This window comes from Entelurus aequoreus, linkage group LG25, assembly GCF_033978785.1.
Source record: "Entelurus aequoreus isolate RoL-2023_Sb linkage group LG25, RoL_Eaeq_v1.1, whole genome shotgun sequence".
NCBI lineage: Eukaryota > Metazoa > Chordata > Actinopteri > Syngnathiformes > Syngnathidae > Entelurus > Entelurus aequoreus.
Window position 1 is genome coordinate 3354476 of NC_084755.1, and position 17009 is coordinate 3371484.

The 17009-nt window shown below is 37.4% G+C and overlaps 1 protein-coding gene across 2 annotated transcripts in view; it reads right to left on the bottom strand.

Annotated features, from left to right (window-relative positions):
- grid2ipa (glutamate receptor, ionotropic, delta 2 (Grid2) interacting protein, a) overlaps positions 1-17009 on the bottom strand; it is a 112522-nt gene that overhangs the window by 45517 nt on the left and 49996 nt on the right. For both annotated transcript variants that reach the window (XM_062036772.1, XM_062036773.1), the window contains exons 5-7: positions 12382-12663; positions 9497-9582; positions 1233-1302 (exon numbers count right to left, since the gene is read on the bottom strand). In XM_062036772.1, the coding sequence (XP_061892756.1) occupies positions 1233-1302; positions 9497-9582; positions 12382-12663 (438 nt within the window). The remainder of the gene's footprint in view (positions 1-1232; positions 1303-9496; positions 9583-12381; positions 12664-17009) is intronic.

Sequence of the window (17009 nt, forward strand, 5' to 3'; positions counted from 1 at the left end):
TTACTAATTAATAATAACAGTTTTGTTTTAAACGTCCATCCATTCATCCATTTTACAATATAATTACAACACTTTATGTACATATTTATATACAGATTTGAACAATAAGTTATTCACTGAAATATATTTATTAATTGTGGTTCTTACAAAAAATATATCTTATAAAATATAAAAGCTAAAATGTCTCTTAAACCTCTGCCCCTTTAATTAGTGCATACTAAATAATTTAACTTTAGCCTACTACTACAACCATATTATTTACCAGCAACATAAAGTGAAACAGAGGCAGAGGTGTAGTATCCTACACTTCTCTTTTGTAAAGTAAATCTGAACAGCCTATATGGGCATCTACATCTACTATATGATCTGCCTGAAAAGCTGGACAGGACAAAAAAATAAAATAAAATAAAATACATTTTAATTGAAAAAAATAAAAAATAATTTTGTATTTATTTTTTTATTTTATTTGTGGCGGACATAATTCTTTCGTGGCGGGCCGCCACAAATAAATGAATGTGTGGGAAACACTGAATAATATACCATAGTAAGTAAACAAATACATAAATAATCTTTATCTAAAAAACAAACAAAAAAAAAACGGTTCATCTTCTTCCACTTATCCGAGGTGGGGTCGCGGGGGCAGCAGCCTAAGCAGAGAAGCCCAGACTTCCCTCTCCCCAGCCACTTCGTCCAGCTCTTCCCGGGAGATCCCGAGGCGTTCCCGCCCCCACGTCCCTCTATTCGCCATCTTCCTTCCTAACAATGCTAAACTGTAAACTATGGTCAACCTGCACTTCAATGCAGTTTCTATGACTCCCGGATGGCAGAGCTTCTCACCCTATCTCTAAGGGAGAGCCCCGCCACCCGGCGGAGGAAACTCATTTGGGCCGCTAGTACCCGTGATCTTGTCCTTTCGGTCATAACCCAAAGCTCATGACCGTAGGTGAGGATGGGAACGTAGATCGACGGGTAAATTGAGAGCTTTGCCTTCCGGCTCAGCTCCTTCTTCACCACAACGGATCGATACAGCGTCCGCATTACTGAAGATCTGTTTTTTTCCCCCACATATTGTAATAATCCACTAAACTTAAAAGTATGGACACACTTTGTCATGCTATTGAAATTGAATAGGTGTGTCCAAACTATTTTCTCTTTACTAAACCAACCAACTGCTCCTCACCCCCCAACTCTTACTGTTCACATTTTACCTTTGCAATACTTTGGGCTTTTACCTCATGTCAAGTCCATTGAGGAACAGAATGCGGTCACCCGGCTTCAGACCCGCTTTGTCTGCTGCACTCCCTTCAGAAGAAAATAGAAGAAAAGGTAATTGTGTGAGGTATGCACGGTGATGGGCAAAATAACAATCTTCATCATCTTTTTATCAATATTGAAAGCTCAAGCATCCACTATGTTAGGTAAAACATGGTGCTTGGCAGAGGTCGGCAATCTACTTGCGGTGTAGGGTGGGTACATTAGGTGCCAATGTGATGTCATCATGTCAGTTGTAATGAAATAGTGCAGTGGTTGTCAAACTGCGGTACGCCGGGGAAAAATAATCACTTGATTAAATGACGGTGTTTTTATTTTCCTATATTGAAACACAGTGTTACTGTTCGAACTGTGCGTGATGTTACAGTGGGCAAAAATATGAAATATACGTGTTAAATAGAACTTCTGCCTTGTTTTTAATGAATACTTCGATCAATCAATCAGTGTTTACTTATATAGCCCTGTTTTCTTAGGCCTATTACGCTACTGTATGTCACTGTTGGTTATTATGGTGGTACTTGTTTTTTTTTGAGGTGGTACTTGGGGGGTAAACCACCAATGAAATAGTGTAATCATCTAATAAAAAGGCTAAATAAACTTTAGAATATATTTAAAGACAAATGTTTGTGTTTTTGTTCATTATTAGTATTAACATTTTATCTTGTTCCCATTAGCGGATACCGCTTAGCTCAGGGGTCGGCAACCTTTACCACTCAAAGAGCCATTTTGACAAGTTTCACAAATTAAAGAAAACAATGGGAGCCACAAAACTCTTGAAAATTTAAAACGAAATAACACTGCATACAAAGCTTTTTTTGCTTTGTGCTATGTTTTAACCAGGGGTCTCAGACACACTACCCCCCCCCCCCCCCCCACCACCAAACCCCGCCCACCTCAACCGACGCACGGGTGGGGGGGGGGTGATGTGTGGGGGGGTTTGGTGGTAGCGGGGGTGTATAATGTAGACCGGCTGCATGGGATTCTGGGTATTTGCTGTGTTGTGTTTTTGTTGTGTTACGGTGCGGAGGTTCTCCAGAAATGTGTTTGTCATTCTTTTTTGGTGTGGGTTCACAGTGTGGCGCATATTTGTAACGTAACAGTTTTAAAGTTGTTTTAAACGTCCACCGTCAGTGTAAGCTGTGTGGCTGTTGAACAAGTACGCCTTGCTGTCTCCTACGTTAGCAAGCAGAAGCTGCATACAACATGTGGCTGGGCTGTCATGCGATTTGTGCAGGCTGTAGAGGACAATTATTGCAGTACCGCTAAGGTACACTCTTAATTCAATTGTTAGGGTGAAAATCGGAGAATATTAACCCCGGGAGATCACTAGGAGAGGCACTGATGTCCGTAAAACTCCAGGGAAAACCGGGAGGGTCGGCAAGTATGCAGCTGAGCCGCATCAGAGTGGTCAAAGAGCCGCATGCGGCTCCGGAGCCGCGGGTTGCCGACCCCTGGCTTAGCTCTATTTAACAAGTTTTGATTATTTTTTGGAGCCATAACAAAAAAAAAAAAAATGCCACATTTTGCCAAACTACTAATAAAATGCGTTAAAAAATGGTGTAATAACAGTATTGACTGTTAGAAGCGGCCCTCTGGGGCCAAACATGTGATGTGATGCGATGTGGCCCTCAATGAAAGCCACTTTGACACTTTTGATGTAATGTAATGAACAGACCGTCTTGACTTTGTCAAAATTGAAAAAAATAAATAATAATTTTGGCCTATGTTGTTATTGTGAAGTATTGTTACAAACACATGTGTGTTCTCTATATGAAAAAACTGTACTTTTTTTTACTGTAATAAACTGTGGTGCCGTTTTGGCATTGACAGTAATACACCGAAACATCTACAGTTGTTGATTTGTGGTAAAAAAACAAACACAAAATTAAAGCTGCAAGCAGCGTTGGTCGGGTCCGCATTTTGGCTGGTGCTAGTCCTAGGTGTCCCAATACTTTTCTCCAGTGGTAGTCCTGAGTGAGACCTACATAGAGGTTTTTGTTTCGTGTCTCTACGATATTCGTACTGGGAGTTAGAGGAAGTTGTGTCTGTTTTTTTTCCTAGGTGCTGCGGCACAGTGGTTCTTTTCTTTGAAGGCTCGTAAAATCAAAACCGTAGCACTTATTAAAAACGCTTTCGCCAACTTTTAATCAGAAGGGTTCGATCTCTCTCCTGTAGTAGTTTGAAGCCAAAACGACAAACGCGCTCAGAAGAGATAATGTTTGATGTTTGGTGACCGCTTTTTAAAAAAAAATTTGTTTTGAAGTGGGGATATCAAACTTCCTGTAGATTTTTGCTGAAGGATGTCAATCTATGAAATGTAGGTCTAAGTGAGACCTACGTAGAGGTTTTTGTTTCATGTCTTTAGTAGTTTGAAGCCGAAACGACAAACGCGCTCAGAGGAGATAATGTTTGATGTTTGGTGACCGGTTGTAACAAAAATGTTGTTTTGAAGGAGGAATAGCAAACTTCCTGTTGATTTTTGCTGAAGGATGTCAATCTATGAAATGTAGGTCTAGGCGAGACCTACATAGAGGTATTTGTTTCATGTCTCTAAAACGTTCCTACTGGAAGTTACAAGCAGTTTTGTCTGTGTTTTCCTCTGAGAAGCAGTTTTGTCTCTGTTTTATTCAAAAATTGCGCTAGAGCGCAATTTTGAGTTTTGGGGTTCGGTTTTTTTTAGATCGCAATTTCCACCAGCCCCAATGTGTGTAAAAATTTTGGTGAGTTTTGAAGTATTTTAAGGGGGTCAAATTACAGCTCAAAGAGGCAAAAATGAGTGTTTTTAGTCATTTTTTGTGTTGAAGGGGAAATTGCCAACTTCCTGTTGGTTTTTGCCCGAGGATGTGAAATTATGAATTGTAGGTCTAAGTGAGACCTACATACAGGTTTTTGTTTCATGTCTTTACGACCTACCTAGTGGGAGTTACAGGCAGTTTGTTTTTGTTTTTTTCCTAGGGGGCGCTAGAGCGCAATTTTGATTTTTGGGGTTTGGTTTTTTTACTAAAGTTTGTATGCATGTACCCTGTATAAAGGACTCCCATACAGGACTCCCTGTGGGAGTCCTTTATACAGGGTACATGCGAACCCTAAAGACTGGCTGCTCAGGTGGCAAAATTTTACTGTAAAATTGCAGGGTTTTTTTATTGACAGTAAAAAACAAATGTAAATTTTTACAGTAAAAATCTGGCAACTGAGCTGCCTTTTATTAGGGTCCGCACGGCCCATTGTCAAAGGAATCCCAAAAGGAGTCCTTTTGCAATGGGACGAAAGGACCTATTGAATTTGTAAGGTTTTATTATTATTCTTTAATATATCATTCTTCCGCAGCTTTGCACACTACTTTGCCCCCCTTAACATGCTTCAAAACTCACCAAACTTTACACACACATAGAAAAACTGTGACACAACACTTTAGTCGAAAAACCAAACCCCAAAAATCAAAATTGCGCTCTAGCGCCCCCTAGGAAGAAACACAAAACAAACTGCTTGTAACTCTCACTAGGAAGGTCGTAGAGACATGAAACAAAAACCTCTATGTAGGTCTCACTTAGACCTACATTTCATACAATTTCACATCCTCGGGCAAAAACCAACAGGAAGTTGGCAATTTCCCCCTCAAGACAAAAAAATGACTAAAAACACTCATCTTTGCTTTTTGAGCTGTAATTTCACCCCCTTAAAATACTTCAAAACTCACCAAACTTCTCACACACATCGGGACTGGTGGAAACTGCGATCTAAAAAAAAAAAACGAACCCCAAAACTCAAAATTGCGCGCAATTTTTGAATAAAACAGAGACAAAACTGCTCCTCAGAGGAAAACTCAGACAAAACTGCTTGTAACTTCCGGTAGGAACGTCTTAGAGACATGAAACAAATACCTCTATGTAGGTCTTGCCTAGACCTACATTTCATAGATTGACATCCTTCAGCAAAAATCAACAGGAAGTTTGCTATTCCTCCTTCAAAACAAAATTTTTGTTACAACCGGTCACCAAACATCAAACATTATCTCCTCTGAGCGCGTTTGTCGTTTCGGCTTCAAACTACTACAGGAGAGAGATTGAACCCTTCTGATTAAAAGTTGACGACGGCGTTTTGATTTGTGCTACCGTTTTGATTTTACGAGCCTTCAAAGACCCGCAGCACTAAAGTTGCTCCGCTGCTGTGATTTTACGCGCCTTCAAAGAATACAACCACTGTGCTGCGGCACCTAGGAAAAAAACACAGACACAACTTCCTCTAACTCCCAGTACGAATATCGTAGAGACACGAAACAAAAACCTCTATGTAGGTCTCACTCAGGACTACCACTGGACAAAAGTATTGGGACACCTAGGACTAGTTGTATTTATTTTTTTACCATAAAAACAGCAGTACTGTTTTTCCATTTACAGTAATACACACTACATTGGGAGGTGAAACCTTCTTTTTCTTACATGTTAGTTTTAAAAAAACCTACTAATAAAATGTGTAATAATAGTATTCAGTGTTAGAAGCGGCCTTCTTGACCTAATCATACATTTATTTGTGGTGTGAAACATGTATATTAAATAGGAAAATATAGAAATAAAGCGTTATTTAGTGTAATAATTGTACTGAAAGAGTCCTTCAATGCACATTGGATTCATACACATGTGCAGATGCACCAGTTCCAACGAGGAGCACGTGTCGCCGGAATACCTGTGAGAAATGTCGACACTCGACAGAAAAATGCCTCCAGACTCTATTGAGCGCGATCGTTGGCTGTTAGTCCTGCTGATGCCACTCCGAGGAGACAAGCGGATCAGCGTGTTACGCTGGCGTCCACATGGCCGTGTTAAAGGCCTACTGAAAGCCACTACTAGCGACCACACAGTCTGATAGTTTATATATCAATGATGAAATCTTAACATTGCAACACATGCCAATACGGCCGGGTTAACTTATAAAGTGACATTTTAAAATTCCCGCCACACTTCCGGTTGAAAAACTCCTTTGGATATGATTTATGCGCGTGACGTCACAAAAGCAACGGAAGTGGTTGGACCCCATCGGACCCGATAGAAAAGCCTCTTGTTTTCTTCGACAAAATTCCACAGTATTCTGGACATCTGTGTTGGAGAATCTTTTGCAGTTTGTTTAATGAACAATGGAGACTGCAAAGAAGAAAGCTGTAGGTGGGATCGATCGGAGTCTTAGCGGCTAAGTACAATACTGTTAATATCCGTGATGTTTGCATGAGTGTACTGTGTCTTTAAGGGTTTGGGGAACGCGCATGCGCGAGTGAGTTGGCGGAGAACTTGAGTGTGTGTGATCGTGACTTTTGGCTAACAGCAGCTCGTGTATGTGTGTGCGTTACTTTTTGAACTACAACCAGTTACCGCTTGTTAATAAAGCGATTGAGCAATTTGTTTAATGGACAATGGAGACTGCAAATAAGAAAGTTGGAGCCGGTGGAGCGGCGGACTACAGCAACACCAACACCAACACCAGGAGGTTGTGTTGTGTTTTGAGCAGGATAGCAGACGCACTACAGTGAGTACAGCTTTGGCTTCCAAACATTTCATCGATTGCCCGTACGTGCGTGTCGATATGTGCATGGGACGTACGTAACTTTGGGGAAATATATGTTTCTTGCCGACTCTGATGGCGGCCGGGGTGTCGTCAAAAGCGTACAACGCCCGCCGCCGCATCTAAGTTAGCTACACAGCTAGGTTAGCTTCTGTTTTTTTAGCTTCGCCAAGCGGAATATTATTAATCGTGTATTTACATGTTCATGGTTTAATAGTATTATTGGTCTTCTGTCTATCCATCCAGTCAGGTTTTTTTTAAATTTAGTTTCTATCTGCATTTGAGACTGCTGCTATCAAGTTGGCTACGCAGCTAGGTTAGCTTCTGTTTTTTTAGCTTCGCCAAGCGGAATATTATTAATCGTGTATTTACATGTTCATGGTTTAATAGTATTATTGATCTTCTGTCTATCCATCCAGTCAGGGTTTTTTTTATTTAGTTTCTATCTGCATTTGAGACTGATGCTATCGCGTTGGCTACGCAGCTAGGTTAGCTTCTGTTTTTTTAGCTTCGCCAAGCGGAATATTATTAATCGTGTATTTACATGTTCATGGTTTAATAGTATTATTGGTCTTCTGTCTATCCATCCAGTCAGGTTTTTTTTTAAATTTAGTTTCTATCTGCATTTGAGACTGGCGCTATCGCGTTAGCTACGCAGCTAGGTTAGCTTCTGTTTTTTTTAGCTTCGCCAAGCGGAATATTATTAATCGTGTATTTACATGTTCATGGTTTAATAGTATTATTGATCTTCTGTCTATCCATCCAGTCAGGTTTTTTTTTATTTAGTTTCTATCTGCATTTGAGACTGATGCTATCGCGTTGGCTACGCAGCTAGGTTAGCTTCTGTTTTTTTAGCTTCGCCAAGCGGAATATTATTAATCGTGTATTTACATGTTCATGGTTTAATAGTATTATTGATCTTCTGTCTATCCATCCAGTCAGGGTTTTTTTTATTTAGTTTCTATATGCATTTGAGACTGATGCTATCGCGTTAGCTACGCAGCTAGGTTAGCTTCTGTTTTTTTAGCTTCGCCAAGCGGAATATTATTAATCGTGTATTTACATGTTCATGGTTTAATAGTATTATTGGTCTTCTGTCTATCCATCCAGTCAGGTTTTTTTTTAATTTAGTTTCTATCTGCATTTGAGACTGGCGCTATTGCGTTAGCTACGCAGCTAGGTTAGCTTCTGTTTTTTTAGCTTCGCCAAGCGGAATATTATTAATCGTGTATTTACATGTTCATGGTTTAATAGTATTATTGGTCTTCTGTCTATCCATCCAGTCAGGGTTTTTTTTAATTTAGTTTCTATCTGCATTTGAGACTGGCGCTATCGCGTTAGCTACGCAGCTAGGTTAGCTTCTGTTTTTTTTAGCTTCGCAAAGCTGAATTATTAATCGTGTATTTACATGTTCATGGTTTAATAGTATTATTGGTCTTCTGTCTATCCATCCAGTCAGGTTTTTTTAAAATTTAGTTTCTATCTGCATTTGAGACTGGCGCGATCGCGTTAGCTACGCAGCTAGGTTAGCTTCTGTTTTTTTAGCTTCGCCAAGCGGAATATTATTAATCGTGTATTTACATGTTCATGGTTTAATAGTATTATTGATCTTCTGTCTATCCATCCAGTCAGGTTTTTTTTTAATTTAGTTTCTATCTGCATTTGAGACTGCTGCTATCAAGTTGGCTACGTAGCTAGGTTAGCTTCTATTTTTTTTAGCTTCGCAAAGCTGAATTATTAATCGTGTATTTACATGTTCAGTCACTGTGAATGTCCATTTTGCGTTCTCGACTCTCATTTTCAAGAGGATATAGTATCTAAAATGGTTTAAAATACAAATCCGTGATCCACAATAAAAAAAGGAGAGTGTGGAATCCAATGAGCCAGCTTGTACCTAAGTTACGGTCAGAGCGAAAAAAGATACGTCCTGCACTGCCTCTCAAGTCCTTCACTGTAACGTTCCTCATCTACGAATCTTTCATCCTCGCTCAAATTAATGGGGTAATCGTTGCTTCCTCGGTCCGAATCTCTCTCGCTCCATTGTAAACAACGGGGAATTGTGAGGAATACTAGCTCCTGTGACGTCACGCTACTTCCGGTACAGGCAAGGCTTTTTTTTTTATCAGCGAGCAAAAGTTGCGAACTTTATCGTCGATTTTCTCTACTAAATCCTTTCAGCAAAAATATGGCAATATCGCGAAATGATCAAGTATGACACATAGAATGGATCTGCTATCCCATTTTAAATAAATAAAAAATCATTTCAGTAGGCCTTTAAGACTACGCAGAAGTGAAACGAGCCCAGTGATAGTTCCATAATGGTGGCCATGAAGCCCTGCGTCTAATAAGGGTTGTCCCGATACCAAAATGTATTTCGATACTTTTCTAAAGTTTCTAGAGCCCTCGTCTGGAGCCCTAAGGTCAGCTGACCAACTGCTGTTGGCGGTCCCCAGATCCAGGCTAAAGACCAGAGGGGACAGAGCCTTTTCCGTAAGCTCTGGAACAGCCTTCCCCTCCACATTAGGTCAGCCCAGAGCCTGGGGGTCTTCAAAACCCTTCTTAAGACCTACCTCTTTTTTTTGCTGCTGCAGCTGTAAAAGTGCTTCATTATAATGTTAATATCGCAGATGACCACACTCTTATAATGGTAAACACTTCATGTTAAACTTACCCGGGATAACAGAGTCGATCCACACAGGAGCGTGACCTCGGAGAGTGAAGCCAAAGCTCATGTTGCCCTTGCATACTCGCACCGTCCTACAGAAAGCAATGGATACTTGCTATTAAGGTAATGCACAGGTGTCAAAGTCAAGGCTCGGGGGCCAGATGTGGCCCGCCACTTCTTTTTATGTGGCCCTTGAAAGCCTGGAAATAATTTGTATCGATAAAGTACTGTAACTTTTCTTACTAAATGTATTCTTTCTTTCTATTTTGGGAGAAAAAAAAAATATATATATATACTCCATGTAATTGCAAATTATGTTAATTTAAATATTGTCTAATTATGCAAAAATATATGATCAAATATTCAAACCATGTTTTAAATAGAAATAAATACTAATAATAATGGTTTTAAAGCAAGTTATCCATCAATGTAAAAGTAGCAATAGATTTCAGGGTAAAATTGTGAAATTTACAGCATTTTTCTCTAAATGAAAAGAAAAAAACGTACTTTTTTTACTGTAATAAACTGTGGTGCCATTTTGGCATTTATAGTAATACACCGAAATATCTATAAATATCTATATTTTACCATAAAAACAGCAGTAGTGTTTTTCCATTTACAGTAATATACACTACATTTTCAGGTGACATTATTGCAACTTACAATATTTTTTTTTACATTTTAGTTTGTAAAAAAAACTACTAATAAAATGGTGTAATAATAGTATTCACTGTTAGAAGCCCCCCAAGTATTGTTAAGAACACGTGTTCTCTAAATGAAAAAAATGGCATTTTTTTACTGTAATAAACTGTGGTGCCGTTTTGGCATGCACAGTAATACACCGAAAAATCTACAGTTGTTGATTTGCACTAAAAAAAAAAAAAACTGGCTGCTCAGGTGCCAAAATGTTACTGTAAAATTGCAAGGTTTTTTATTGACAGTAAAAAATAAATGTAAATTTTACAGTAAAATTCTGGCAACCGAGCTGCCTTTTTTTTTTTACCATAAAAACAGCACTACTGTTTTTCCATTTACAGTAATATACACCAGTGGTACCCAACCACCGGGCTGCGGCCCGGTACCGTCCGTGGATCGATTGGTACCGGGCCGCACAAGAAATAAAAAAAAAATTAAAAAATAAAAATAAAAATAAATAAATATTTAAAAAAATAAATAAAATCAAACATAAAAAACACAAGATACACTTACAATTAGTGCACCAAACCAAAAAACCTCCCTCCCCCATTTACACTCATTCACACAAAAGGGTTGTTTCTTTCTGTTATTAATATTCTGGTTCCCACATTATATATCAATATATATCAATACAGTCTGCAAGGGATACAGTCCGTAAGCACACATAATTGTATTTTTTTATGAAAAAAATTAAAAATAAATCAAAAAATAAATACATGCACCCCCTTGCCCCCCAACCCCGCCCCCACACCGGTCCGCGGGACAAATTTTCAAGCGTTGACCGGTCCGCAGTTACAAAAAGGTTGGGGACTACTGATATACACTACATTTTGAGGTGAAATTATTGCAAATTACCATGTTTTTTTTACATTTTAGTTTAAAAAAAAATCTAGTAGTAAATACATAAAAGAATTGTGTAATAATAGTATTCACTGTTAGAAGCGGCCCTCTGGGGCCAAACATAACTGCTATTTGGCCCTCAGTGAAAACCACTTTGACACTTTTGATGTAATGTAATGAACAGACCATCTTGACTTTGTCAAAATTGAAAAAATAAATAATAATTTTGGCCTATGTTGTTATTGTGAAGTATTGTTACAAACACACGTGTGTTCTCTAAATGAAAGAAAACCAGTACTTTTTTTACTGTAATAAACTGTGGTGCCGTTTTGGCATTTACAGTAATACACCGAAAAATCTACAGTTGATGATTTGCGGTAAAAAAACAAAAAACTGGCAGCTCAGGTGCCCAAATTTTACTGTAAAATTGCAGTTTTTTTTATTGACAGTAAAAAATAAATGCAAATTTTACAGTAAAATTCTGGCAACCGAGCTGCCTTTTTTAACCATAAAAACAGCACTACTGTTTTTCCATTTACAGTAATATACACTACATTTTGAGGTGAAATTATTGCAAATTACTATATTTTTTTTTTTACATTTTAGTTTTTTTAAAATCTAGTAATAAAATACATTAAAATGGTGTAATAATAGTATTCACTGTTAGAAGCGGCCAAACATAACTGCGATGTGGCCCTCAGTGAAAACCACTTTGACATTTTGATGTAATGTAATGAACAGACCATCTTGACTTTGTCAAAATTGAAAAAATAAATAAAAAACAGTACTTTTTTTTACTGTAATAAACTGTGGTGCCGTTTTGGCATTTACAGTAATACACCGAAAAATTTACAGTTGTTGATTTGCGGTTAAAAAAACAACAAAACTGGCTGCTCAGGTGCCAAAATTTTACTGTAAAATTGCCTTTTTTTTTTATTGACAGTAAAAAAAAAATGTAATTTTTACAGTAAAATTCTGGCAACTGAGCTGCCTTTTTTTAACCATAAAAACAGCACTACTGTTTTTCCATTTACAATAACACACACCACATTGTGAGGTGAAATTATTGCAACTTACCATATTTTTTTTTACATTTTAGTTTTTAAAAAATCTACTAATAAAATAAATTAAAAAATGGTGCAACAATAGTATTCACTGTTAGAATCGGCCCTCTGGGGCCAAACATAACTGCGTTGTGGCCCTCAGTGAAAACCACTTTGACACCTCTGATGTAATGCAACGATTGATTTTGTCAAAATTGAAAAAATAAATAATAATTTTGGCCTATGTTGTTATTGTGAAGTATTGATACAACCACATAATAACACAATAATGCCTCCTCACATCACACTGACCTGCAGTTGGTCATAGCACCGCCGGAGTGGCCGGCGATCAGCGACGTCGTCTTCCGCATCCCTCGGGCCGGCGGGATGGCGCCTTCCTCGGCGTGGGTACGCGGCACAGAACTGGCCCGGGTGGAGACCAGGAGGTGTTCGGGGTGGTCCTCGCTCCGGCTCCGGCTTCGGCGTAGGCGGCTACGGCTGGGGTCGCTGAAGCTCCGCCCCTTGATGCGGCTCATCAGGCTTTGGGAAACCACCTCGTCGAAACGCTCCCGATGCTTCTTGGGGATGAAGATCCTGGAGAACATTGTGGAGATTTTGTAAAGCTCTATGGGTAAACTTTACACTGTCAGTCAGGATCTAAACTTCTAATCTGAATACATGTTTATTCCACAGGCAGAATACATTTAATTGATTCCAAAAGTCATTCCAAATCTGCAATGCAACAGCGAGCTGCAAAAAAACATGAGTGAAGCTTTAGGTGTGTGCACTTCTATCCCAGCTGCAGCAAGATAAAAGTATTCTCACCTCCCCTCCCACTTCTCAGTCCATGACCAACTTTTGCTACCTTTGCTTCCTGTACAGATTTCATACTATAGCACAGGCCTGGGCAATTATTTTCACTCGGGGGGCCAGATTTAAAAAAAAAAAAGTGTCTGGGGGCTGGTATATCTATTTTTAGGAACACAAATTAATGTTGTATATACAAATCTTTATATATCTAGAAAGGGTGGTACTAAAGAGGTAGGCTTTTTTCCCAGGTCTCAAGAATGTGTGTGTCTATGTGTGTGTGTGTGTTTGTATTTCCACCCTTCTTGAGACATGAAGAAGGAAAAGTATTTTCCATATGAGGAGGTGTGAACAAGTGATGACATAAATCATGGTCCCAAAACCATTGCATCTAATAGAGAGCCAAATACTACAGTCCGTGAACATTGCTCCAAAGTCAGGAATACAGAACACCATTGCATCTAATAGAGAATTTCTCATTTGCACCCCTGCTGGTGACATCTATCAAAATGAGGGTGGTCCCAAAAGGGAGGGATTTTTCACATTGACTGTGTGTCGCTTTTAAAAGTGCTCCCCCCTCAGGTCAACATATGAAATAACAAGTGTGTGTAAGATATTGAAATGCACCCCCTTTGGCCAAAATGTATTAAAAAAATAAATAAATATGTATATGGAGACATACTGTAATAACTTGAAGTAAATGATGAAGATTAAAAACAATTACCAACAAAAAATTTAAATAAATAAATAAATAACTAAAAGCAGTCTTTTTGTCACAATGTGTCGACTTTTTATCTTAGAAAATTGGGAACAATTTCTCATATTCTTTCTGTTTTTGTAATATTGCAATATTTTCTGGAAAAATTATTACTTTTTTAATGTAAAATTATTACTTTTTAATGCAAAATGGTGACATTTGTCCTATAAAATTCTGACTTTTATCACAATATTGCCCATTTTTTGGTTGTTCTTGTAAAATAGTGATGTTTTTTGGAGTAACATTATGACCTTTGTCATAGTTTTGCCAAGTAAAATTCCCATTATTATTATAATATTGCCAACATTTTAAAGTTTTCTTATGAAATTGTGACTTTTGTCGAATAAAATTACGACTCTTTTCCATAATATTGCCAACATTTTAAGCTTTTCTTGTAAAATTGCAACTGTTATTGAGTCAAATTGCAACTTTTATCATAATATTGCACAAACGTTCAGTTTTTCTTGTAACATTTTGACTTGCGTTGAGTAAAATGACGACTTCTATCATAGTACTAGAGGTAGGCATTTTTCGGAGGTCTCAAGAAGGTAACAAATACAAGAATGTGTGTGTGTGTGTTCTTGTATTTCTAGCCTTCTTGAGACATGAAGAAGGAAAAGTATCTTCCATATGAGGAGGTGTGAACAAGTGATGACATAAATCATGGTTCCAATAACATTGCATCTAATAGAGAATGTCTCATTAGCACCCCTGCTGGTGACTACTATCAAAATGAGGGTGGTCCCAAAAAGGAGGGATTTTTCACATTGACTGTGTGTCGCTTTTAAAAGTGCTCCCCCTCTGGTCAACATATGAAATAACAAGTGTGTGTAAGAAATTGAAATGCTCCCCCTTTGGCCAAAATTAATTAAAAAAATAAATAAATATTTAAATAGAGACATACTGTAATAACTTGAAGTAAATAATGAAGATTAATAAACAATTACCAACAAAAAATTTAAATAAAAAAATAAACAACTAAAAGCAGTCTTTTTGTCACAATGTGTCGACTTTTTATCTTAGAAAATTGGGAACAATTTCTCATATTCTTTCTGTTTCTGTAATATTGCAATATTTTTATTATTTATTTTATTTTTATTACTTTTTTAATGTAAAATTATTACTTTTTAATGTAAAATGGTGACATTTGTCCTATAAAATTCTGACTTTTATCACAATATTGCCCATTTTTTGGTTGTTCTTGTAAAATAGTGATGTTTTTTGGAGTAACATTATGACTTTTGTCATAATTTTGCCAAGTAAAATTCCCATTATTATTATAATATTGCCAAAATTTTAAAGTTTTCTTATGAAATTGTGACTTTTGTCGAATAAAATTACGACTCTTTTCCATAATATTGCCAACATTTTAAGCTTTTCTTGTAAAATTGCAACTTTTATTGAGTAAAACTCCAACTTTTATCATAATATTGCACAAATGTTCGGTTTTTCTTGTAACATTTTGACTTGCGTTGAGTAAAATTACGACTTCTATCATAGTACTAGAGGTAGGCATTTTTCGGAGGTCTCAAGAAGGTAACAAATACAAGAATGTGTGTATGTGTGTTCTTGTACTTCTAGCCTTCTTGAGACATGAAGAAGGAAAAGTATCTTCCATATGAGGAGGTGTGAACAAGTGATGACATAAATCATGGTCCCAATAACATTGCATCTAATAGAGAATGTCTCATCAGCACCCCTGCTGGTGACATCTATCAAAATGAGGGTGGTCCCAAAAAGGAGGGATTTTTCAAATTGACTGTGTGTCGCTTTTAAAAGTGCTCCCCCCTCTGGTCAACATATGAAATAACAAGTGTGTGTAAGAAATTGAAATGCTCCCCCTTTGGCCAAAATTAATTTAAAAAATAAATAAATATTTAAATAGAGACATACTGTAATAACGAAGTAAATAATGAAGATTAAAAACAAATTACAAAAAAAAAAAAAATTTTGCTAAAAGCTTACCTTTTTTATATTTGCATAGTATGTATATATTATTAATGTTGTAAATACACATCTTTATATATCTAGAAAAGGTGGTCCTAAAGAGGTAGGCATTTTTCGGAGGTCTCAAAAGGGTACAAACACAAAAATGTGTGTGTGTGCTCAGTGGCCTAGTGCAGTGGTTCTCAAATGGGGGTACGCGTACCCCTGGGGGTACTTGAAGGTATGCCAAGGGGTATGTGAGATTTTTTTTAAATATTCTAAAAATAGCAACAATTTAAAAATCCTTTATAAATATAAATAAAAAACTATCTTTTTTTCTAAATAGTTCAAGAAAGACCACTACAAATGAGCAATATTTTGCACTGTTATACAATTTAATAAATCAGAAACTGATGACATAGTGCTGTATTTTACTTCTTTATCTCTTTTTTTCAACCAAAAATGCTTTGCTCTGATTAGGGGGTACTTGAATTTAAAAACATTTCACAGGGGGTACATCACTGAAAAAAGGTTGAGAACCACTGGCCTAGTGGTTAGAGTGTCCGCCCCGAGACTGGTAGGTCGTGAGTTCAAACCTCGGCCGAGTCATACCAAAGACTATAAAAATGGGAGCCATTACCTCCCTGCTTGGCACTCAGCATCAAGGGTTGGAATTGGGGGTTAAATCACCAAAAATTATTCCCGAGCGCATCCTCCACTGCTGCTCACTGCTCCCCTCACCTCCCAGGGGGTGAACATGGGGATGAATGCTAAAAACGTTATGACAGACCGCCTTAAAAATTGAATGGAATTTTACCTTTATTTTTTTCCTGAATGAGACAGCCAGAATGTACATGAAAATAAAGAATGTGTGATTTACAATATTAACTATGAAGGATAAAACACTGAATATTGACAACATATGAACGTCACTATACCCCCTCTCATCCACATATTTTACAATCAAGCAAAACACAACAAAAATGCAACAAACACAGTGAAATATGAACGCGAATGGTAAAAAAAACCCACCTACTATCTGATATATGTGATATATCACTAAGCTTTACAACTTTGTTGTAAAAATCTCCTTCCACGTCTGTCCCTGACACCCACATTTCAGACTCTGGAAACACTCTGTGGAAACGCTCCCCACCCACACTGCTTGGTACCTCGTCTGAGCTGCTGTGACTTACATTACCATAGTAAGTACTTAGATGACCATAGTAACTAAATAGATGACCATAGTAACTAATTAGATGACCATAGTAACTAAATAGATGACCATAGTAACTAAATAGATAAATGACCATAGTAACTAAATAGATGACCATAGTAACTAATTAGATGACCATATTAACTAAATAGATGACCATAGTAACTAATTAGATGACCATAGTAATTAATTAGATGACAATAGTAACTAAATAGATGACCATAGTAACTAATT